Below are 26,080 nucleotides of genomic sequence, written 5' to 3'. Positions count from 1 at the left end.
GTGGAATCCGTGTGTGTGTGTGTGGGGGGGGGGTGAGGTTCGTCTTCGCCGTCCGATCCCCATTCACAGGTTCCTGGCTAACAGGGCCAACAATGTGGTCGTCATCAAGCTCTTCAAAAGTGTCACAGTCTTTGTCACATTCGTTGATCCACTCTTCAACTTCATTGGCAGGGACGTTCGGCTACAGAGTTTGTAGATCTTCAAAGATTTCCAGTGCGTCGCTGTTTTGCTCATCTTCGGTATGCTCATTTTCAATCTTAACTTGTGGCCAAAGCCTGCGCCACGATTTTCTGTGTATCCGGTTTCAGTTCATTCGACGCTGCAGCGATTGTGTAGATAGCATCTTTGATGTTCAGAGATTTCATTGCCTCAAATAAGCTATGACCTCCTTCAGATTTTTCCAAGATTGAGCTGATATACTTTCTGTGAAATCGCCTTTTTAACCATTCGATAACGCCCTGATCCATCGGTGTGATGGTGCGTTATCCAACAGGATTAGAGCACGAACAGGCAGATTTATTATTATTATTATTTTTTTTTGCTTCAGGTCTTTTTCGACCGATGGCACACACTCGTCGAAAAACCAGGATTTAAAAAGGTTGCAGTCCATCCAAGCAGATTTTTGATTGCGTAATAAACCTGCAAGGAAGATAAGTTTATATTTTTGAATTCCCTAGGCTTCTTAAGTTTGCCAATGACAAACAAGGGGAGCTTGTGGGTACCATCTACGTTGCTACAAGAAATGACTTATTCTATCTTTTATAAGTTTCGTTCCTACCACGGATTCATTTGAAGCTGCGAGCGTTTCTGCTGGCAACATTTTAAAGTTCAGCCCTGTCTCGTCGAAGTTATACACTTGGCAGGGTAACAGTTCATTTTCTTGAAACCTAACAGAAAACTCCTTAGCAGCTGTGGCATCGGCAGATAGTTTATCAGCGGAAACAGAAACAAATCGGACACCACGACGAGTTTTCCAACTATCAATCCAGCCTTCACTGGCAGCAAATTTACTTTCGTCTTCCAGTTTTTTGTGTAAAACCATCGCTTTTTCTTTACGAATTGGCCCGTATATTGGAGTTCCTTTCCTTCTTTCTTGACAAACCACATCCACAATGGGTTATCAAGCAGTTTAAGTTTAGACTTTTTTAATGTTCGCGATTTTTCAGACTGTTTTCACCATCAATTGTAATTCTATAGCATTCAATGTCTTTCCGATTCTTCCTCCAATCCTTAATTGTCGTAACACCTACATTCAGTTCCTTTGCAATTTTTGGAGCTATTCTCCTTCGTCCAGTCTTTGTACCAGTGTTAATTTTTTATGTAGTGAAAGAGTTACCGGTACGTGTTTACGTTTGAATCGAGACATGTTGAAAAACAGACAACTGTACGCACAATGAATCTACAGTAATAAGTACTGTAGAGAACACCGAATAAAGCAAACAACGACGTTTTTTTTAATCCAAACAAAGGATGAAAGTGCACAACAACGTACAGTATAACAATATGCACAGCGATAGACTCCGCAACAATGGCCCGACAGGCGTCGATTCAGTGACAAGTCTGCACAGGCTCGCGAGTATCAGCATGGTCGGACTAACCGGAGTGACGGACCATCCAAGGTCGGATTAGAGGGGTTCTACTGTAATTGGAGTCACGAACGAGGGCGGTGGAGTTAGGCTTGTTCTGCGCACCTACGTCACGCATACTCCGACAGCCAATGAGAGTTCAGTAGCGCTCTGCTCTGAATGACTTAGCTAATGCGGGCGTTCAATGTGATCGTAGCGAATTGTTTAGTGAATTTGCATTTCCATTGGTTGCGAGTTGTCATTACTGATGGTGGTCGGTAGTGATAAAGTCTGCATAAGCAAGCGAGAGACATAATTTGCAGGATACACGCTTCCTTCAAGCTGAAAGCACGCGCATGCGCGTATCCCAACTGTCGCTTGGAATCGTCAATAATGCGATTTCCGTCCGTGCCTTGACATGCGCGAACCGCCATCGTTCATGGTCCGGACTCACAATTGTGGACTGCCAAGATCGGGAAGTGCAACGGCGTCGTCCGAGTGATGGGTCAGCGGCCCGAAGGCTGCTGTTTAGTTGACGAATGACGGGGAGCCCATTACATCTGAACTAGTGCCTCGCACTCCTACTGATTTTGGTGAACGTCGGTATTCAGTTTGGAATCTGAACTGGGTCATTCGCGTTGGCTGGAACAGTAATTCGTCCGTCTGTGATCGACTCCGGTCCCGTGCAGGTCCATTCTGTAAACTGAACTGTTTTCGGTAAGCGAGTCTCGGGAGTATTTTTCCTATTTCTCCTGGAACACATCAAATTGGATGCTGCGCCGAAGAGCGACTTAGGCTTATCATTGATTGTACTGTCACGAAATTTACCCCGGCAGTGTTCTGCAAATTTTCATGAATGTGTGGCTAATCGAATATCTTTCTGATGTAAACTATATTCAACTGTGTGCGGCCGGCCGGTGTGGCCGAGCGGTTCTAGGCGCTTCAGTCTGGAACCGCGCGACCGCTACGGCCGCAGGTTCGAATCCTGTCTCGGGCATGGATGTGTGTGATGTGCTTAGGTTAGTTAGGTATAATGTAGTTCTAAGTTCTAGGGGACTGATGACCTCAGATGTTAAGTCCCATAGTGCTCAGAGCCATTTGAACCATTTTGAACTGTGTGCATCATATTCCAGAGAAGTGATGTCTGCTTCAGGGTATTTCGTGTATGTGGATACATGTTCTCCGGTTCCAATGGCCGAATTTTGCATGTAAGGAAGATAATTTCTTTGATTACAAAGCTGTCAATCAATCCTATCGTATTCAAGAGGCAGGGTGAACGTAAAGTTAAGACTGATAGAGATAATTAATCTTTTATAGAATTGGTCCTTAGCTTGGGACTGTAGTACAGTAAGCCATGTACAGATGTATCTGACACTGATGAAAAGCTCATTTGTGTGCGGCGCATTAGCGCATTTTATGCTTCAGTGAACTGTAATAAAATTTTGTTATTGGTTCTTCTGTAACTACTGTAACGGTGGTTTTCTCACAGTCGGATTGGTTGAACTGGCGTTAAGTCATTCTCGTGTCAGTACCCCTATGGGCAGTTACGGTGCACTAACATGAAAGAGTTTCTGAACTTAAGCTTATTTGGTTTAGAAAGAATTCCTTGGAAGACTTCAAATTTTTCAGGTTGGCTTTACAGTTTAAAGAAATTAAAACTAGGGCAGTCTAGAACTATAGTGATTATTCTAAATACCTTGTATCAATGCAAAATTTTTTAGAGGTTATTGGCTCTAATGTTAGAGGGAAATGAAATTTTGGGCAATTTAGAATATCAGTAATTGCCTTTAAATATTTTGAAAGATTTTAAATTCTAATAAATTTGCATGATGTTAATGTTTTATTACGGTCGGAGTGAGGCAATGGCAAACCACCTCCTGTAAGACCTTGCCTAGTACAGCGGTGCGGGTCTCCCGCATCGTCCCCTACGCTCTGTCAAGGAGTATGGGACTTCATCATCATAAATGTTATAGGATTATTGGTTTTAATGCTTTAACGAAGAGAAAGTATGAATTTTCTGTGAACCAAGTAAACCAATAAATGTTCAGCTGCCGTGCTCAGCCGCTTACCACACCAGAACCGTTGTCTTCTATCCTGAGCAACTCCACAGGTTGCCTTTTGTAAGGTGCCTCTTACGTGAGGAGGACATTTTTACCAGTTTTAATAAATTATTGTCTCTTATCGATGTATTCACGATAGGAAGTGCTGTAGTCCGTAGCCGGCCATGAGTCGGAGAGCGTTTCCCACGCTGGCTGGCTAGGTGACGAAGCGACCAAATGTCGCGCGTAGTGGGGTGGGGCTCGGCGCTGGACCGTAGCAACAAGCGTCAGCCTGGGAAATATACATGACGGAAAGTACCGCCATCTTGGCGCCAAAGTCACCGATTTTATTTATTTATATTTAATAATTAAAGTCATTTATGACAACATGGATACTAGGAGGAGCCTCTGGATGTTTAAAACTATTTATCATAATTTTGCCTCGTTAAAATTCACACACGTTCATTAACAAATGCGTATCTTAGTAAGTACGAACTCGATCGGAAATCCACGAACTGTGACGAAACAAGTAAGAGATACAGACTGCACGCCAAAGTCGGCAGTCGGCGTTAAGAGCTCTTCCTGTATTGTTCGATGGTAGCCATGCTCTCGGTTACGAGTAGTTTGTGACATGAGTGTTTCATTATTGATCTAATACGAATAAAAGTGATATTACGGCATTATGAATGTTAATTTCGAGTAAATAGATACCCCAAAGTTGATCGACAGCAATTTCAGAAAATTAGCTTCCACCGACAGAGACATCCAATGCGCCAATGAAGAATCTGCACGGGACGACATTTACGAGAGCTGCATCGCGCACAGGTAGGAGGAAATCCGACGACGCGACCCACCAAGGCAGATCAAGGAAGGTCCGACTTACACTCGCAAATTCCGGGTGGAAATGCTGACCAGTTATACTGTGCGTCACATATACCAGCCTCAATGGGCTCGTGGCTAAGCTGAGTAATAACAGTATCAGTTTAGAAGCGAGGGCATCTTGCACTTTCCCTTTCGAATCCTTAAGAGAATCTACCACATTGTTACTTTAACCCCGGGCGTGATACCAACCGGTTTTATGTGGGACACCCTGCATTACTTATATTTGTAGTAAACTATTTGTATTTTCTTTATTCGTACCCCCCCCCGAGAGAAGTTCTCCAGCCCTAGGTGGCATCCCTAGCGTACGTTCGCAGGTGAGTAGCAGGTGCGCTTACCTTCGAACTTCTGGTAGATCTGGAAGTCGAGCTTCTCGGGCACGAAGCGCGGCCGGTTGACCCTCTGCTCGAGCGTGCCCTTGTCTAGCGTGAGGCTGGCCACCTTCCTCAGCACGTTGCTGTCGGGGATGGAGTCGCTCAGCGAAGAGTGGCGGCGAGTGTCCACCGTCTGCTGCTGCTGCTGCTGCTCCACACCTGCCAACAGGAACACCGACATCGTCAGCAAAGGCCTCCTTTATTCCAACAGCGCATCGAGAATTTTTGCCACAGTGCTGGAACGTCAGCGATTACTAATTTAAGACCAAGACAAAAGCACTCGGATAAGGAAAATTGAGACATGTTTCGCCTATACTTCTCAGTCTAAATATCAAAGAAACAGTTGCGGAAATTCAGGATGAGAGGACATCAATGATATAATTCACTGCTTATCTCAGAAAAAAACGTAAAACAGCAGGACCTGTAGAACTAGAATGAACAGCCTTATGAGCACACACAACGGACTGAGGCCGAAGAAGACGAAACCAGTGAGGAGAAGTGGAAACAAGACTATCGGTAAAATTTGCATCAAAATTCGGAATCGCGAAGTAGGTTAAGATAAGGCGTTGTGCGACTTTTAAAGCTAAATAGGAGTGTCGTTCCTGCAGTTTTTTGTGGTGAATTTGAATGTTCTCGCTAGATGTCATTGGTGTAGTGCTAGTGCTTGAACCTTCCTCTTTCATTTCCAGGTGGTTTCGTTGTTGTGCGGTAGCTGGCGCCAGCAGAGCAGTGTTCCAAACTAGTGTCTGATATGTACACGTGAATAAAACAGCTATGTGTTAGTTAACTCCTCACTGCAGAAGAAATTGCGCCGTTTGAAATTCATCGACGCTTGCTAAAGCTGCACGGAGACGATACAATACACTTGAGCAATGTGAAACAATGGGTACGGCATTTTTAAGGAGATGAAAAGGGTATTCATGACAAGCCAAGGGGCGGTCGACCGTGCACAGCTGTCATCCCTCGGAACGAAGAACGTCTTGTTCAACTCATGCGTACTGATCGGCGGATGACGACCAGAGAATTGTGTCCACAGCTGAATGTCGTCTGTAATGTCTTGGAAACAATGTTGGAACATCTTGGTTATCGCAAAGTATGTGCGAGATGGGTACCGTGGATGTTTAAAAAAGAACAAAAAATTCATCGAATAGAAATCTGTCGGGATCCGCTGGATCAGTATGAAGCTGAAGGTGACGTCGCCGGAGACGAGACGGTGTCGCCACTACGAGCCGTAATCCAAAAGACAGTCTATGGAATGGCGATATGCGAATTCTCTGTCAAAGAAGACATTTAAGACAAAGCCGTCCGTAGGCAAACTGATGTGCACAGTCTTCTGGAATAGCCAGGTAGTGGTTCTTTTGGTTGTCCTGGAGCGTGGAGAAACTGTCAATTCAGCACGCTACAAGACGACACTGACTAAGCTGAAAGCCCGAATTTCCAGGGTAAGGCCAGAGAAAAAGACCAGCTTTCACCTGCAACATGATAACGCCACGCCCCACACCAGTTTTGCGACCACACAGCACACTGCAAAATTCCGCTGGACTGTCTTGCCACATCCACCGTACAGGTCCGATTTAGCGCCATCAGACTTCCATCTCCGTGGGCCTCTCTGAAAGATGGACTACGAGGCGAATATTTTCCAGACTCGGATACTGTTGTTCAAAATGGTTCAAATGGCTCTGAGCACTATGGGACTTAACTGCTGTGGTCATCAGTCCCCTAGAACTCAGAAGTACTTAAACCTAACTAACCTAAGGACATCACACACATCCATGCCCGAGGCAGGATTCGAACCTGCGACCGTAGCGGTCGCGCGGCTCCAGACTGTAGCGCCTAGAACCGCTCGGCCACTCCGGCCGGCTGGATACTGTTGTCAAAGCTGTAAAGAAGGCGAAAGCGCATTACAAATCGTGATGAACATGTCGAAAACTGACAGTCTGCAGCTGAAATATTGCTCTATTGAGCTGTGCTGTTGTGATTCATGTATCTCGTGTACTTGCCATGAATAAAAATAAGAGAGTTTGCCTTCGCAACGATCCTCGTAATACATGACGGACGAAGTAAAGAAGATATAAAAAGTTGACTAGCTGAGGCTCAGAGGTCATTCGTGACCGAAAGTAGTCTGCTAGTATCAAACATCCACCTCAGTTCGACAGTTTGAGGAAGAGATTTCTGGGAATGTACATTTGGAGCTTAGCACTGAATGGAAGAGAACCATAGACAATGGGAAAGTTCGGAAAGTAGAAAATCGAAGCGTTTGAGATGTGGTCCTAAAGAAGGATGTTTACAAGAGGGTAAACACATTCTGAGTTCCAATAGAATATCTTTCCTTCAGACAGAAAATCTTCTGTCCATAAATCAGCACTAATTTAGGAAGCATCGCTCGTGTTAAACTCAACTTCCCTTTTCTCACATGATATTCTGCAAACCCTGGATGGAGGGCAGACAGGCAGATTCCGTATTCCTACATTTCCGAGAAGCGTTTGACACGGTGCCCCACGGCAGACTGTAGACGAAGGTCTGAGAATGCGGTATGGGTGCTCTGATACGTGAGTGGCTCGAAGATTTCTTAAGGAATACAGTCCAGTGCGTTGTCCTCCACGACAAGTGTTCATTAGAGACAAGGGTATTGTCAGGAGTGTCCCAGTGAAGTATGATAGGACGGTTATTATTTTCTATGTGCATAAATAATCTGAGGCCAGGATGTGCAGCAATTTACGGTCGTGTACAGGAAGGTTTCGTATTTGGGTGACTGCAGGAGTATACTAGAAGACAGACAAAATTTATAGTTGGTGTGATGAACAGCAGCTTGCTCTAAATGTAGGAAAATTTAAGTTAATGCTGATGAGCAGGAAGAACAATTTGCAACATTGGTATGGTGTAGCTTGAGACAGTCAAATCCATCTAATATCTAGGCGAAATGTTGCAAAGCGATATGAAATGGAATGAGTACGTCAGGCAGGTAAGAGGGAAGGCGAATACTCGACTTAGTTTTATTGGGGAAATTTTGGGAAACTGTAGGTTATCCGTAAAGAAAACGGCGTATAGAACGCTAGTGTGATCCATTCTTGAGTACCGGGTATCCCCATCAGGACGGATTAATGGAAGACATCGAAGCAGTTCAGAGACGTGCTCCTAGATTTGTTATCGGTATGTTCGATCAGTACGCAGGTATTACGGAGATGCTTCGTGAATTCAAATGGGAATCACTGGAGCGAAGACGACGCTCTTTTCGCAAGGCACTACTGCTGAACTTAGAGAGCCGGCAATTGAGGCATAAGGAGTATGAAGAAAAGGTACTGGAAATTAGGGCTCTTACGGAGGCTTTTAGACAGTCGATTTTCCCTCGCTCTACTTGTGAGTGGAGCAGTAAAGGAAATTAGTAGTAGTATCGCCGTGCACTATATGGTGGTTTGCGGCGTACGTGTGTGGATGTAGTCTGATGAAATACGGAATGATGAGGTTTTGTGCAGAATCGATGAGGATAGGGACATTAGGAAAACACTGACGAGAAGCAGGGATAGGATTACAGGACATGAAGTAAGACACCAAGGAATACGTTTCACTGTACTTCAGGTAGATGTGAAGGAGAAACTATTGTAGGGGAAGAGAGATGTTGGAAGACGTTCAAAAAACAATTGAGGGCATTAGGTGTAGGCGCTGCTCTGAAATGAAGAGGTAGACACAGGAGAGGAATTAGTGGCTGTCAGCATCAAATCAGTCAGAAGACAGATGACCAAAATAAATAAGTGAATATAATGTATCAGTCTAGATCGCATTAACTGTAATTTTCATGTTGGTTACATAGCAGCCCCATCAGAGCAATTTCACTGTGTTATTACCAAGTAGTCAGCAGTGCGAACTGATATCGCCCAAGTACGTAGTAAAACTACCTCGATCAACGTTGAACTGTTCTGCCCTCTGTTGAAGTAACGCAGGTCTAAGTACTGTCCGTGTTATGCACAACTCACTGGAAGGGCAGCTATCGAGTTTAGCTGTGTATGGACTTTCTTCGTCTCAAACAGTAGAGATATCTCTGTCTCAGGCGCGGTTGTTATGAGCGGAAAACGGTCGAACTCAACAGTATTTAGACTGGAATCAGTGGAGCGTGACTTAACCTCCGGCACGAATCGTTTGGTGGTATGCGGAGTATAGATGTAGATGAAAAAAATTGCATCTCCAAAAGGCTGTCTCTTAATTTAAAAATACAGAAAATCTGTGTCATGTTTTAGCATCCTGCACTGAAAGCAATGATTGTACAAATAAAAGAGATGGTGAAGCAAATTCCTGTAGTCCGTGGCGAAATCTCGACAAGAAATCATCGAAAAAGAAATTAATAAATGATTCTATAATCTGATTTTATTCTGGCGAAAGAACAGATATTACTCTCCCCTGCATTGTCTTTTGGCATGCGGCTAGTCAGGAATTTAATTATTTTGAATATTATTATAATAAAAGATAATTTTTAAAGTAATGGATAAAGCAGCGGGTCCTTCTTTTGCCGTATTTAGTAGGAACATTGAATTCTCGTCTCAGGTAACTGCCATTCCAGGTACGGTCGAATTCAATCATATAATATTATTTCTGAATTCACTGTGAAATCTTACTGATGACCGTGAGTTTATATAATTATTCATATCTATGAAATAGAAGGACAGAAAAAAGGACGCGATCTACGATTGCTCACTTTAATATTTAATCATTTTTATTACTGCGAAGAACACATATATATCTTCGTATAAAGGCGACTGCACTTTTCCGGAAACTAAGTATGAGTGAGATTTTACAATGGTCGTAATTAATTTTATATTATTCTTTAGTGCCCAGAGAGTCATGACAGTATTGGCAAGGATTCATATTCCGCGCCAACGATTCCTTGGCATCTCTGACCAACACCAGAGGTAATGCGAATTTACTAATATTTCGTAAGATACGTGTTATAACCGACTGATAAACCCGGCACTGCCCGGGAATTCATAGTACCAATGTTTTATTAGAAACGAAAGCAAAAAGTGAACTTTGTAGCGTAATTTCGAAAAAAATTCATTTCCATGTATTCGTGAAAACACCTTTGAAATTATGCGGCAGACTCGGTATAAGATGATCCCAGACAGTTTCTGTAAGCAGGGCGTACCTGCTCCGCATGTCTCCGACGCGATTTTGTAAACTTGCTTCTGGTAACTTCTATTCATACGAGGGACGTTTGAAATGTCCGTGCAAAAATAAAAACTACTTACGTGTTTGGGGTAAACCTTTTTTATTTTTCGACATAGTCTCCTTTTAGACTTATATACTTCGTCTAACGCTGTTCTAATTTGCTGATCCCTTCCGAATAATGGGAATTGTTCAAGGCTGCAAAATAGTTATTAGTTGCTGCAATCACCTCCTTGTTTGAATAAAATCATTGTCACACCAGCCATTTCTTCAGATTGGGGAACAAACAGTAGTCTGAGGGAGCCAGGTCTGGAGAACAGTGGGGACGAGAAACGAGTTGGAATCCTATTTCCATTAATTTTGCGACCACAACTGCTGAGGTGTGTGCTGGTGCACAGTGATGGAAAAGGACATTTTGCGGTCCAATCGCCGGCGTTTTTCTTGCAGCTCGGTTTTCAAACGGTCCAATAACGATGAATAACATGCATCTGTAATAGTTTTACCCTCTTCCAGATAGTCGATGAGGATTATCCCTAGCGAATCCCAAAAGACAGTCGCCATAACCTTTCCGGCAGAAGGAATGGTCTTCGCCTTTTTGGTGCAGGTTCTCCCTTGGTAACCCATTGTTTGGATTGTTGTTTGGTCTTAGGAGTATAGTAATATATCTATGTTTCATCCACAGTGACGAAACGACGCTTCAAGGCATGCAGATCTTCCTGAACAGCTGCAAATCATCCTTGCTACACGTCACATGATTCCGTATTTGGTCAAGCGTGAGCAATCGCGGAACCCATCTTGCGGATAGCTTTCTCATGTCCAAATGTTTATGCAGAATATTATGTACCCGCTCATTCGAGATGCCCACAGCACTATCAATCTAATGCGCCTTAACTCTTCTGTCATCCATCACCATATCATGGATTTTATCAATGATTTCTGGAGTCGTAACCTTCACAGGGCGCCCAGAACGTTCAGCATCACTTGTGCCCATTTGGCCACTCCAAACATTTTGAAACCACTTATAAACTGTTCTAACCGAAGGTGCGCAGAGTCACCGTACTGTTTATCAAGATTCTCTTTAGTCTCCTCAGGCGTTTTGCCTTTGATAAAGTATTGTTTAATCACAACACGAAATTCTTTTTCGTCCATTTTTTGACAATCACTCGACTTCCTTGCTGATATTCTTCACGGATTTGCAGCCGGATCATGTCGTCGGCTGCAAACCTGTGAAGAATATCAGCAGTTAACACGCCGGGAAAGTTTGCGAAATGACTCAACTTCCTTGATTCACATGAATGCCAAACACAAAGAAATACACCAATATGGCTGAAACTTGGTGTGAGTTCTTTCCAAAGATGCTACTAACTAAACACGACCTCGATACGCGCCGGTGGTGCAATCCCACGGACTTTGCACGGACTTTCCAAACGCCCCTCGTAGCCGTACACACGGATATTGTTTCCGCCTACACCCGTTTGCGCTCCGCAGTTGAATGCTGTCAAAAGCGCAGCCAGATGTCAGGGATAAAATGACTCGACTGTAGGAATGTCTTAGCAGTAAAGAGTAAACTTATTAAAACTTCAGCGATTTGTTGCCTGACCGTAAGGAGTAAGGGATATGTGCACCAAGGTTAGCTGAAATCGGTCCATTGCTTTAGGAGGAAATGTGTGACATACACACAGATACACACATACATACATCCATTTTTATAACATATATGGATTCATAGTCTCGGAACAGGAAGGAATGCAATAAGAACGAGGTACACAAGTTGGCACTTTAACACTTTATCATTTTTATTACTGCAAGTATACAGACACCTTTCTATTAAGACGACCGTACTCTTCCAGAAACTAAGAATGACTGGGAGTTTACAATGGCTGTAATTAATTTAATATCAATCTTTAGTGAGGATCGAATCATGTCTGAATTGGAAAGAATTCATATTGCGTGACATCAATTTCCCCGTATCCTTACGTAATCTCTAACCAATATCAGAAGTAACACCAGTTTCCTAATACGATACAGGGAGATGTAATAAGGCGAGCTGGCGCTACGGACTTAACGCTGTACATTGCTTTGAAGCCGGCGCCATTATATCAGTATCTCCGATTCTTCTAAGCAGCAAATCATACGGAGTTTTCGTGAATAACACAGTGAGAGGGACGCATTTACAAACGTTTTTCTTGTCTTGAAGGCATATTTGGTCCCGTAATACGACGCCCTCGTTAATGTAACTACCTATTCGTTACCCGTTTCGAATAATCAAGAAGAGAAATGTGTGATGTGAAAAGGCTGTTTTCGTAATCCAGCGTCTTCCTTAATACTGAATGACGAAACTGATGTACCGTCTATGTCCTCTTCCTAAAAATGCTGAGTAGGTACATATTTTGCTACGTTTGGACGGTTTGGAAAATTCCCTTCTCAAAGCGTTCAGCTAGAGCGCTCTTCGAGTTGTACTGATTGAAAATCTAAAATTAAATTCCAGAAATAAAACAAATACAGTAGACGTAACCAGCGCAACTAAAATTCATATATATAAAAGAAAATATACCTACAACCAGTTTACTTAGGAATTACATGTGATTTCTTTACACTGTAGACTAGAATCAGAACTACTAGTACACCGCTGGCTGGGGTGGCCGAGCGGTTCTAGTCGCTACAGTCTGGAACCGCGCGACCACTACGGTCGCAGGTTCGAATCCTTCCTCGGGCATGGATGTGTGTGATGTCCTTAGGTTAGCTAGGTTTCAGTAGTTCTGAGTTCTATGGGACTGATGACCTCAGACGTTAAGTCCCATAGTGCTCAGAGCCATTTGAACCATTTACTAGTACACCTGTAAAGATACAAGCTGGCATTTATTTTTATCTAAACACTTCCACCAGAAGTTAAAGTTTGGGGCCACTAACCGTACGTACGTCGGCTTGAGCCTATGACGTCATGACAACTCCCCTTATTATACCTCCACGGTAAGACATATTTTAATTCTAAGAAGTCCTTCAAGGAGAAGAAATACACGTATTTACGATGGCACTTAGTAGGACAATGTACACCGATTTTTTTCAGGTTCTTTGAGCCCATTTCAGAATTTCCACCCTCCGCTGTATGTTGATTTGGCCGTGGTGGTCTGGCGGGTAGGGAATAAACTTCGGCCCTGCACGTTCTGCATTCAATTCCGGATAGGAACGGGACTCTTCCTCCTCCACTCCCTCCAAGTCGGCCCCTAAGTTCACTCAGATTGCCGTTACGGGGGGTAGGACGTCAAACGGGCCGACATGGAGCAGGAGAGGCACCAAAGGACATTTTAATTTCCACTGTCTATACTTATACAAATAAATTCATAAAACTTTGTCAGCATGACCAGGAAGGATTCAGGATTCACACTCATAGCAGTGGAAGTTCAAAAACACGAAAAAATAATATTTTTTAAATGTGAAATTTCATGATTTTTTTCACTTACTGTTGGCTGCATTTGTTGCTATAGGTACACTTTTCTTCATTAGTGAGAGAGATTCTTCGATGATTTTTCCACAGCTTACAAAGCATACTTACAGGTGTATGAAACTCTAGAATTTATTTAATCTATGGAAAAATGAATGGGCTGTTACGTTTTAAACTTCGTGTTTAGAGAAAACTCGAATTTTATAGTTAATTATTTCAATTTTTACCACAGTTTTTAACAGATTTGGGAAATTCTAGAGTTTCATAACCTATAAGTATGGTTTGTATGCTGTGCAAAACTCATCGAAGAATCTCTCTTACTTTTGAAGAAAAGTGTACCTACAGCAACAAAAGCAACCAATACCAAGTGAAAAAATGATGAGATTTCACATGCAAAAAATTTGTTTTGTTATGTTTTTGAACTTCCTCTGCTATGAGTGTGAATCTTGAATCCTTCCCGGTCATGCTAACAAAGTTTTATGAATTTATTTGTAAAAGTATAGACAGTGTAAATTAAAATGTGTAGTGGTGCCTCTCCTGCTCCATGTCGGCCCGTTTCACGTCCTACCCCCCTTAAAAGAGTGCTGGGGGTCTTTCGCGGAGGTAAAAGGCAGACCAGGCGATGGGCCCAACAGCTCATTCCTAGTGCAGCACCGAGCGAGGTTGTGTGGTTGGCATACCGGGACACGTATTCGGTAGGACGACCGTTCAGGTCCTTGTCCGCCCGTCCACATTTAGTTTTTCTGCGATTTCCCTCAATCGCCTAAGGCAAAAGCCGGGATGATTCCTCCGAAAGAACACGACCGATTTCCGCCCCCACGCTTTCGTAATCAGAGTTTGTGCTCCGTCTCTAATGACAATCGGGACGTTAGACTCTAAATCTACCTATCATCCTAGTGCCGTTGCGAAGAGATCGAGCCAATAACTCGATGACGCACTTGTACCAGAAATTTTTGTTTACTTTGTATGTTGCTACTATTGTAGTAATTTATCCCCAAACGACCTTCAATGTCAAATTGCCTTCGTGCTAGAACATATTTTAATTGAAACTACGATTCGTATATCATGTCGAAGTTGCAATGATAAATATCCTTAATTTTCTGTAAGCAGATTCGGTTACGACGTCCATTATCAAGCCGTCGCCTTCATCGTAAGTATTGAAGCATAACACAACCAGTACATCTGTAAATACTAACAACCGGAAATCATGAGTAACATGTACAAAATCATTTACAACACAGGCCTACGGCAACACCATACGAAAAATTAGAAAACTAAGTGTATAAATATTTGGAGTGCTTATAAAACGGACGACTGCTTACAATCTTATTTTATTTGATGTAGCATAATGCCTCATTTATAAATATTTTGCGAGCTGTAGCGCATGTGGAAACGAGTCTACAGCATCCACAATCTGGCCTGCACGTTCTTATAAACATAGTGATTTGTCTCCTAAACAAGTTCCAAAACTGAATATCTAGGTGCCAAATACATTTGACTTTTAGTGCACAAAAATATAGAGCAGATGTATGTAATTAACGAAGTATTTACTTAACCCTAATCCATACCATACTGATGCCGACAAACTCAAAGGGTTTTATCCCTACGAACATATTTGAAAAAAGAACCGTTCACTCTAGATAATGAGTTACGTGCCGTTTTATGACAATACCTGCACTAATAACGCTTAACGGGGTACGTTGATGCAATTGACCAAAGATGTAAATTTTCGATTTATTTTTTATTTGTTAGTACAACTCATGCACAATAAGTTCCGAAAGTTTCAATTTTGAAATCGCATCCGAAGTGCCTGAAAATTAATTAAAGGTGTGACGCGGCCTCCCTCCCACACTAAGCTCAGAGGGATAACAACCCCTGCATTCACAAGGAGAGTCTTCCAAATTGTATCCTGGATCTTGTCAAGCCCACTTACAGGTTTCTGGCCGATCCTGCACTTCTTAAAAAGTGTGTTCATGGCAAAACCCATAATCCAAATGAATCTCTAAATTCACTCATATGAAAACGATGCCCTGAAAACACATTTGCATCTGCTACAGTTGTCAGAATTGCAACTTATGATGCAGTTATTGTATTTAATGATGGGAACGTCGGGAGGATGAAGGTATTAGAAAGAATGGGCTTCAAGATAGGAAACTTTACTCAAGACATCCTGACAAAAATAGATTTACAGCGCGTCTCTGCAGCTCAAAAGTCAGATGATGACCTGGTAAAAGAAAAAAGACAGACAACACGTAACCAGAAGAGGAGCCTTGAAGGGAAAAACGACCCAGAGTACAAATGTCGTAATAACATTTTGTCCATTTTATTTGGGCTGTTGAGCTCCGTGGCCGTGGATAATGATATTTTACTATAAAAATACAGCGACCAGCCACTTTTTATTGCGTTTTATTTATGCCAATATGCATTTCGGGTTTGCACCCATCTTCAGCTGGCAAATTACATGTATCTGTAGAAACTGAAGATACATGTAATTTGCCAGCTGAAGATGGGTGCAAACCCAAAATGCATATTGGCATAAATAAAACGCAATAAAAAGTGGCTGGTCGCTGTATTTTTATAGTAAAATACAAATGTGGTGCCTTCTGAAGAAGTGACATAAGGAATAAAGTTAGGTTGAACTTTAAATTACGTTTCCTGAAAAGTTTGTTTTCTAAAGTTTATGTACCTTTTCCTCAGATTCTACGAATGCTACAATTATGAAATTTTGTACACATATTTCTGCAAACCTAATAAACGTTGTCTCAAGTGCAAATTTTGGAATTCTGATTGCAAGCTCAGATATGGGGCAAAGTGCTTGGAATTTTGCATGAATTTAAAATTTTACTTGTGAATTATAATTAAAAAATTATGAAAATACTCCTATTTGACCTATTCCAAAAAAACTCATAAGAGAGCTTTTAACATATAAAGAGATGAAACAGAGATATTTTTGTAGAAATCTCTTCAATACTTTCTGAGAAAAAGTAACTTACATTATTTTCTTAAAATAAAACTTCAAATTGCATTTAAAAAAAGTTGAATGTATATAATCAAAGGATTTTATATGTAAATGTGTTACTTTCATGTAAAGCGTGGTACAAAATTTCATTGCCATATCTCCAAAACTGTGGATTTGGAGCGTTTTTTGAAATAGTGTGTGTCTTTCATTAACGTCCCACCTTAAGGAAAAGGAGCTACTACAGTGCGATCCAAACGATGGCGGTTGGAGCACGTCGAGGCACGGATGGGGATTGCGTTGTTAACGATTCCAAACGACAGTTGCCGCACGCTCATGCGCGTGCCTTTCGCTTGAAAAAAGCATATGTCCTGCAAAATTAAGTCTCTCGGTTCCTTATGCGGAATGTATCACTAACCACCAACATCAGCGATGACATTTCGCAATAAATGGAACAAAAATTCACAAAATAACTCGCTACGATCAAGTTTAATGCTCCAATTGGCTACGGCATTCAGAGCAGGGCGCTCAGAACACTACTGAACGCTCGTTGGCTGTCGGAGAATGCGTAACACAAGTGCGCAGAACATGTCTAAACTCGACCGCCATCGTACACCAACTATAGTTGCTACTGTCTCGTAATAATTGCTGGTTCAGCCGGCCGCGTTGGTCTCGCGGTTCTAGGCGCGCAGTCCGGAACCGCGCGACTGTTACGGTCGCAGGTTCGAATCCTGCCTCGGGCATGGATGTGTGTGATGTCCTTAGGTTAGTTAGGTTTAAGTAGTTCTAAGTTCTAGGGGACTGATGACCTAATGTTAAGTCCCATAGTGCTCAGAGCCATTTGAACCATTTTTGAATTGCTGCTTCAAATGGCATATCATTGCTGTCCCTTTATTAAGGTACGATCGGTCTCGAATTGGAAACGACGGTGAACTTTTGCATAGATGTGTTGAGCAGTGTCTTCAGTATGTCTCTCGATCGTGTCACTTCGCTCCTTTCTGTTCTGAGTACACAGTGAGCACGTAAAGATGCCTATAAAATAGGGTCTCCCGTCAAGTTTGTGTGCCTGCTGAGGGATTTCACCTGATTTCATGCAGCCCACATAACACAAACGTCATGAACTTACTTCATGACAAATTCTCGGCCGCACACAGAAGGAACAATGAAGATGCTCCTGCAGCGTTTTCGATGGGAACTGTTTGATCACTCACGATACAGGCTGGACTTGGCTCCCTCTGTTCTTACTCACATGGTGGTGGTAAGTTCCTATGGGACCACACTGCTGAGGTCATCGGCCCCTAGGCTTACGCACTGCTTAAACTTAAACTAACTTACTTTAAGGACAACGCACATACCCATGACCGAGGGAGGACTCGAACTCTACTCACATGAACTGACGGCTATGAAGACATATTGGCACAGAGAAAGAGCTGCAGACCAGCGTAGAGAATTGGTGGAAAAAAGGGAGGTTGCCTTCTATGACGAGGATATTGAAGTTTGTATAATGCTACAACAAATGTCTAAGGCGGAGCGACGTAGCTGGAAGGCGTAACTAACTGTTGCAAATAAAAAAGTTTTTCCATTTTCACTGTGGTTTCGATTTAGCGATCAACTGAATCTTCATAAACAATACCCTCGTAATTAGAACAGAAACAAATAAGGCACAGCACTAGTCTGTGACATCCGGGAAATGTTGCAAGTTCTTCAATTTCCTTTTCGTTTCTTTCAGTATGTACTACAATTATTGCGTTTGATACAGCTCTTTACTCACTCGCACCAAAGGACTAACACAGCTCAGACGAAATGACCAAATTTTCCTTTTTTTTTTCTCCGTTTATCACTTAGCCGATTGGTTCATTCCTGCAATTCCTCCGAGCCTGCTGTTCGACTGTGAGAGGGCCATGGAAGCTTATGAAAGGAGTTTGTAATTTCGAGTGTGTCATGAAACATTCTTTATGAGAAAGCTGGGGGCCGGTGAAGATGGAGAAACTTCTTCGAGGTAGTGTCAATAATTTCGACAAGGATCTTTGGAGTCTGTTTCAGACATATGGAGGCACTATGCCAGTACTTAGCAAGATCTAGTCCACCCATGTAATCTACTGATGTTACCATTCACTATTTCTAACCCAACTACAACACGTTCTGTCACCGGATATGTGGGGAACGGATTTGGTGGAGAGCCTTTTTTTTCCTTTCGTGAACGGTTCGAGATCACGACGTGAGGTTCATGGCAAATGACTGCGCGCAAAGGAGTGCGTAATTGCGTTGTATTGTCACCTCTCTTAATTCCTGTATCAACCGCTTAACACAATTCATTCTGTGTTTGTCAAAAAAAAGGTCTGTGGAGGATTCAGAGAAATGGCCTTCCTCAAGGACGTGCGCTGCATTTTAATAAATAATAGTATCGCCTGTGGTAGAGATTCGACCAATTGAGTCAGTGGACCTGATCTGTGATTTTTTTTTTTTTAAAAACGTCATCTATCTTAATGTGATATATTCCACCTGCAACTGAAATTTTACCCTCAGAACTCACCCATAGAAAATGTTGCATTGGAGTTACGAATATTCTTGAAATAATTATTTCATTCCTCTTTAAATGTTCGATCATTTGAAGTGAGTTCTTGATACTGTACATTGAAAAATAAATGTGTTAACGGCGGCAGAAAATACCGAGCGAGGTGGCGCAGTGGTTAGCACACTGGACTCGCATTCGGGAGGACGACGGTTCAATCCCGTCTCCAGCCATCTTGATTTAGGTTTTCCGTGATTTCCCTAAATCGTTTCGGGCAAATGCCGAGATGGTTCCTCCGAAAGGGCACGGCCGATTTCCTTCCGAATCCTTCCCTAACCCGAGCTTGCGCTCCGTCTCTAATGACCTCGTTGTCGACGGGACGTTAAACACTAACCACCACCACCACGGCGGCAGATTAACGTATGACAACACAATGTAAATGCCGGAACCATCTGCAACATTTAAACATGAAAGTCCCTAAAATGCGATTTCACGAAATGTTATTTTCGTGTGTCATTTCTACCACAGCACCTGCTTGGTACGCGCGTCAGGAATTGGTAGCAATGTAAGAGACCGAGGAAAACTTTTATCATGTGCGTATGTCTACTTCCTTTTACTTTTCTTAATGGCTGTGTATACGTATGATTTCTTTTTGTGCACAACTATGGCAAAATACCTTTCGAATTACATAAGTTTCATTAGCCTCCTAGTTTAATAACTTTTAAAAATCGGTACTTCACTTTTCCATGTTCATGTATTAATATTATGATTGTTCAGTAAAACAGATGCATTTATCATTATGAATGTCAATATTCCTCTTCATTTCTCTACGTAAAATTTGTGTCTGTCTAGCTCCGCGTCTTTCACTCCAAACTTTAGCGTTCTTCTTCTAGTCACAGCCTAAGACAAACATAGTTTTCGTATAAGAAGGGAAGTAATAGTTATTCAAAATGAAGATATTAAAAGTTAAGAACTTACTTAAAATTTTCTGGTAACGGCAGCAAATGACCACAAAGTTATTCTTACAGAGAAGTAAGCGAAATAATGACGCCAATATACAACGTTATTTACAGACTTCCTTACTACGATGTTTTAGTTTCCACTGCTGACAACGTTAGTGACCTAGCAGATGTCGCATTGTAGATGCCCCGTATGCGTATGTTATTGCTGAACCAAGTAAACGTGAACGTCCCGAGAAAGGGGGTCCCTTCCGTGTGTCATTGCTACCATAGCACGCAGGGCAGAAGTTGACAGCGCTTCAATTATCGATGTTCACGTATTGGTGATTTTAATGTTTGATAGAGAAGGTATCATCAGAGTTATGAATACAGAAACGTCTACTTCCATTTACCACTCTTAACGGCTACGTACATTCATGAGTTTTTCTTTGTTAATATCTTAAGAATTACATAGGTTTCATTGGCCTCCTTGAATAACTAATATTGAAAAAAGGTACTTCAAATTTCGTGTTCATGTATTAATATTATGATGACGATAACGATATATTGAACGCTTCGCGAAATAAAAGGACTTCTACACCTTACGCGATTCACCCTTTGTGTGTGTACTAGAGGCCGGATTTCGATGTAAATGCATGTTGCACGCATGATTACATGTTTTGGCCATTTGTGGAGAAAATGCGTTTATCGAAGGTTTCGTCGATATAACAATGAACTTACTCTTTTATAAAGCACATTACATCAATTTTCTGACATCAATGCGTATATTGGAATACCTTGCATGATAGCACCTTTCACTGATATTTTTACATAGGAATTACGCAAGAATTGCAGAAGATGAGTAATCCGCGAATTTCGTTAGTCCCCAAAAATACATAGTGAGCTCAAACGCCATTGTTCGGCTCGATAGGTCTCGATAGAAGTACTTCACGCCAATCAATTTCAATGGAAAAAAAAAGTCGTAGAGTTGTTAAACGAAGCTACCCATTATGTGATGAATGCCGGGAAACGAATTAAAATATTTTATCCTAACGAAAAGCACGATGAATATTTAATCCCTGTGCTATACACTCTAGTGAAACTGTACGTCTAAAATATGACCAAGTGAATACACTGATATCCTCCGCAAAAAGGCAATTAGACACATAAAATGCAAAGATCTGATAACTCTGACAGCATTACGTCATATGCCGACTTTTTCTTATTAAATGCATTCTTGTGAGCACCTGTTCGTGTTGCCGCATGTAGAGATATACTGCTATATTTAGTTTTGCCACCATACACTATTGTAACCGGATGGAGAACCTCGATGAATGCTGCGACTTTTTATTATCATAATTAGAAAGAAGTTAAGTCGATGAGACTCATAAATTTCTGCAAATTTACTGACGTTGACATCTGTTTGCCTCCTACTATTGTAAAAGCTTAAGTTACTGCCCTGTATTTTTTTCGGTTTTAGATCATATATACACTAGCGACGCCAATAACGCAACTTTCATTAAAGGTGTGGGAGTGGCATTCAAGAAAACAGATTTGGAGCAAGACCTGATTTACATCAAATCAACTTTTGCACTTTTGTACGCAGCAGTAACGAAGTTAGAAACCATAGGTAACTGGTGGAATTTCTGACACGTCCGCAGCTCGTGGTCGTGCGGTAGCGTTATCGCTTCCCGCGCCCGGGTTCGATTCCCGGCGGGGTCAGGGATTTTCTCTGCCTCGTGATGACTGGGTGTTGTGTGATGTCCTTAGGTTAGTTATGTTTAAGTAGTTCTAAGTTCTAGGGGACTGATGACCATAGATGTTAAGTCCCATGGTGCTCAGAGCCATTTGAACCATTTTTTTTTTTTAATTTCTGACAATTTATTATTGAACAGGTTGAAAAATGTTAGCATCATCCTATTGAAAGGTGAGTGTTCCAAGAAAAAGATGAACCGACTTGTCGAATCAGGCCCTAATTTTGAGTTTACCGAGTTGACAAAAAAAGTGGCTAAAACGTAAAAGACTTTCAACTTGGTCTGAGTTTTTCCGAAATTTCTTCATTTAAGTATGCGACCGTGACTTCCTGTGACGTAGAAAGGTCATTTTCCCTGTATGAAACTGTCCTGTCTGACAAAAGCAGGAGCCTAGTTGAACAAATTTCGGAGAAATTGGCTGCTGTTTGCTGTCTTAGTACAAAATATAAATAAATATAGAACTGCCTCATTGTACACGTTTATAATGATATGATACATCATGAAATGGTGCAAGAAATGCCTGTCTATGGATTACATATAAGAGCTGAATTTAACTCGCTTAAATGAATAGAATCCGCGTACCACTTCAGTTACGAAGTACCGTATTACAGAAGTGAGGTTATGTCAACCCCACAACGTTCCGCATTACACCTGTGTAGCATCATGAGGCTATTTCGGTGTCGATGCAAACTCTAGGGCCCGTTTAATTTCAAAATGGTGTTTTAAAACGCGCATGTTGCAATTTGACAAAGTATTACAGCTTACCGGGCGGACCGAAGGGGAAGCGTTGAAACGCACCAGCTGGGTGCGTGGCATGGGCAGAGTGGGGGGGGGGGGGGGGGGGGCGGCAGCAGCAGACGAGCGTAGTTCCTGCTTTTCTTAGCGGTCATGGGCGTCGAGGCGTAACTCTCTGGTCCCTGGAAGCATGCTGCACTCTCATACACAATTTCAGAAATACATTGTTACACCTAAGATTTGAGTGGCTCGGGGGAACACAATGGTAAGCGCATGTCGTGTATTTCGGGTTGCAGGGCAATCGGCGCTCCCTATGAGTAGCAGAAAGTTCTAATTTCGCACAACAGATGTCAAGGCGATGCTTCATGGTTAAGGACAGTGGCTGCCTGCCAAGGGACAGGTAAACTGACTGGCGTTAAGCGGGACCCGTGTACGTTTTCCGAGAATATAGCCACATTTGACGTGTTACAAAAAAACCGCGATATTGTTAGTGATTCTGATATCTCCGATCAGGTTCCCGAGTACATTCCCATTAACACATACGCATGTAGATCTGCAATTCTGTTGTACTTAAGTATGCTTCACGAACATAATGCTAAGTTCACGTAGCGGTTGGTAGTGCAGCTACTCACGGAGGTCCAGTGTGGGTTTTAAGTATCGTATGCAAGCAAAAATTGGTAGATATGCTAATGTGGAACCGATTTAAGTTCGAAAAAAACCTAGTTCCAATTTTGAGCACCAGGTGCAAATCTGGCGTTGTACAGCATCCCGTCGACGTCTCCAGTGCTTGTATGGAAAAAATTGTGTAAGCAGCCGTTAATAATAAAACCAACATCAAGCATTTCTCATTTGTCTGATCTTTTCCGTCCACCTCTCGTTCATAATCCATCACATATGGAAATATTTCCATACATCTTTCCTGCATTGACAAAGCCAGATTTTCACATGGTAGCCAAGATTATAACTAATTTGTTTTTAGCTGAAATCGGTTCCACATTAACGCATCACAATATCCATGATGTTTCACTGTCATACGATAATTAAAGCCCATATTGGATACCTGTTAGTATCTACACTATAATTATAATCACCCAGTGCACACCATCATGCTCCAGAAATACATGAAATATGCGGTTATTATTGAATGGCTGCTGTTGATGGAATGAAGGTATCTGCGTATTTCTTCATTTATATTCCCTATAATAATAACAATGTTAATAATAGTAGTAGTACTACTCTTTATTATTAAACAATAATCTGTGAAGAATTTCTAACTGGCCTGAATATCGAGGACTGTGTGACTGTCTCAGATACCTGCCATGAAGCTGCAGAAGAACAGATGATGAAGATACGATACGATATTGCAGTGCCTGTGTTCCGGATTGCGGGGCAATGTTCCTTCAGACATGCACGAATGTCCGAAGGAACACTGCATCGTACTTCGGAATAATACACACTGCATATTGTATTTATCCGCAAAAGCATCTCTCCTGTACAGTAATGTACATATTGGATGTACGAGTATAAGTTGTAAACACATGGTTGACGACATATGAAAGTTAGGGATTATCCGTGAGTCGTGCTCGCATAGCCAAATGATAAGGCGACCGCTCTCGATAAGCGGGGAATCCGGGTTCGAATCCCGAACTGGCACAAATTTTCCTTGTCGTCATTCCATTATACAGCTGATTGTTGTCCATACTAAATGCGTCTCTGTGAATACATTTCATTTACAAAATGGTTCAAATGGCTCTGAGCACTATGGGACGTAACTGCTGTGGTCATCAGTCCACTAGAACTTAGAACTACTTAAACTTAACTAACCTAAGGACATCACACACATCCATGCCCGACGCAGGATTCGAACCTGCGACCGTAGCGGTCACGCGGTTACAGATTGTAGCGCCTAGAACCGCAAGGCCACTCCGGCCGGCTTTCATTTACAGACGAAGAAGAGGTCTTCTCGGAAAAAGGTGAGATGCGCCTCACAACGGAAGCTTCAGCAGAAGAGGTGTAGCGCAGGCGGGGAAAATCTCATTCTGGATAAACTGTTGATAAAAATTATGTAGGACATAACTGCCACTAACCTCTTAAATATTTTGATGAAGCAGGTGAAAGCAGTGTGAGGCAAACGTTCGAAACATCCTGGGAAATTGGTGACTTTGATGTACAGAATGCATTTGGCTGTCGTCGTAAGGAACGTTTCCAGGCTGAAGGTGATTGCTTAATAACCGTCATCTTTATTTATCAGCGAGCCGTTATGACATGACCCCGGGCACAAAGTAAGTTTCCGGAAATTTGGGAAGTAAAACCCAGGTCTTACTCTTCGATTAAAATACGACTACCCACGTTCAATGAAAAGGAAAAAAGTGAAGTTGCTGATATTCTGACGCTCTTAGATTACATCCATCCTGTTCACCACGGATTTTCTTTTCACTAAAATCAACACTTTGGACGATGCACACGTCTGCGATAAAATACTTCCAGGCAACGAGTTATACAGTTAAGTCTTCTGCTAACTCTGTGTAAATGTTCTCACACGATTATCTACCATTATGTTTTTTTTTTTGCTAGCGTACGTGATTAGTGTAACAGAATGGTATATCGCCCATAATAATGTGTTTATTTTCACAATTTGCGCGCGTCCGGCCATCCTGATTTAGGTTTTCCGTGATTTCCCTAAATCGCACCAGGCAAATGCTGGGATGGTTCCTTTCAAAGGGCACGGCCGACTTCCTTCCCCATCCTTCCCTTCTCCGATGAGACGGATGACCACGCTGTTTGGTCTCTTCCCCCAAAACAACCCAACCACAATTTGCGACATGATAGCGTATTGAAACAGTGATCCAGGAACTGTAGAATGAATTTCTTTAATTTCCACCAATGACCACCAAACTTTCGGTCCTTAGACTACCAGTTTCAGTCAGCAACGATCATCCTTAGATCTGCAGCAAATCACGGGAAATGGAATACAACTAGTGAACAGATTACGTCTTAGAACACGAAAATATGCCATTACGAAAAATTATTAGTTTCGTGGATATGAAAATATGCGCTTAAAATATGACGAGGCATGCCCGTTTTATAACTTGTAAAATAATAAATCCATAGTGGCGTCGTCACAAAATATACACAAAATGAACATAGCATCGTCGCACTAGGTCACCGGTATGTCAGAGTCATACTGTCTCTATTGCTATTTTGGTCGTAAACTGCAATACTGTAGCCACAACATGCGTTTTTGCCGTAAGCTCGTTAGATGTCGATATAGTAAGTCTACACATATTCGTCAGTTATAAAAATAGTACAGTTTGCAATAAATGAAGTGAACAATATGTAAAATCTATAGTGACCTTGCCAAATATATATGTTATTACACTGATATGGAGTAACATTTAAAAACACGAAAAAAAATTTAATTTAAAATTGCTGAAGGGAAATAATTATTATTTTCAGACGCTCTTGTGGTCACTTTGGATAAAAATAATAACGTACACAAGAGCAAGCTTATGGAACTTGAGCCGTGTCGGCTCGTTTCCCGAGCTATTATATCTTTGCTTACTGACGCAATCCATTTTCCTGTCACGCCACCCGGTGGCGCTTTGGTAGTCTCGCAGTTGTCTCTGTGGTTAGAGGGAGCTGGAGGCGCCTTGTTGACGATAGGTGGGGCAGTGAGAGAGAGGAACTTGTGATGAATGGTGAGCCTACCACTACGGGGCGTGGTCTGAGGTT

The 26,080-nt window shown here is 42.0% G+C and overlaps 1 protein-coding gene across 1 annotated transcript in view; it reads right to left on the bottom strand.

The window, feature by feature from the left end:
• The window catches only part of LOC126195679 (formin-2-like), a 380,372-nt gene that overhangs the window by 134,258 nt on the left and 220,034 nt on the right, over window positions 1-26,080 (bottom strand). Inside the window, exon 5 of the mRNA XM_049934306.1 lies at window positions 4,822-5,016. Within this exon, the coding sequence (XP_049790263.1) occupies window positions 4,822-5,016 (195 nt within the window). The remainder of the gene's footprint in view (window positions 1-4,821; window positions 5,017-26,080) is intronic.

This window comes from Schistocerca nitens, chromosome 7, assembly GCF_023898315.1.
Source record: "Schistocerca nitens isolate TAMUIC-IGC-003100 chromosome 7, iqSchNite1.1, whole genome shotgun sequence".
Classification (NCBI taxonomy): domain Eukaryota; kingdom Metazoa; phylum Arthropoda; class Insecta; order Orthoptera; family Acrididae; genus Schistocerca; species Schistocerca nitens.
Note: the sequence above shows the minus strand (reverse complement) of the source record. Positions and strands in the feature narration are given on the sequence as shown.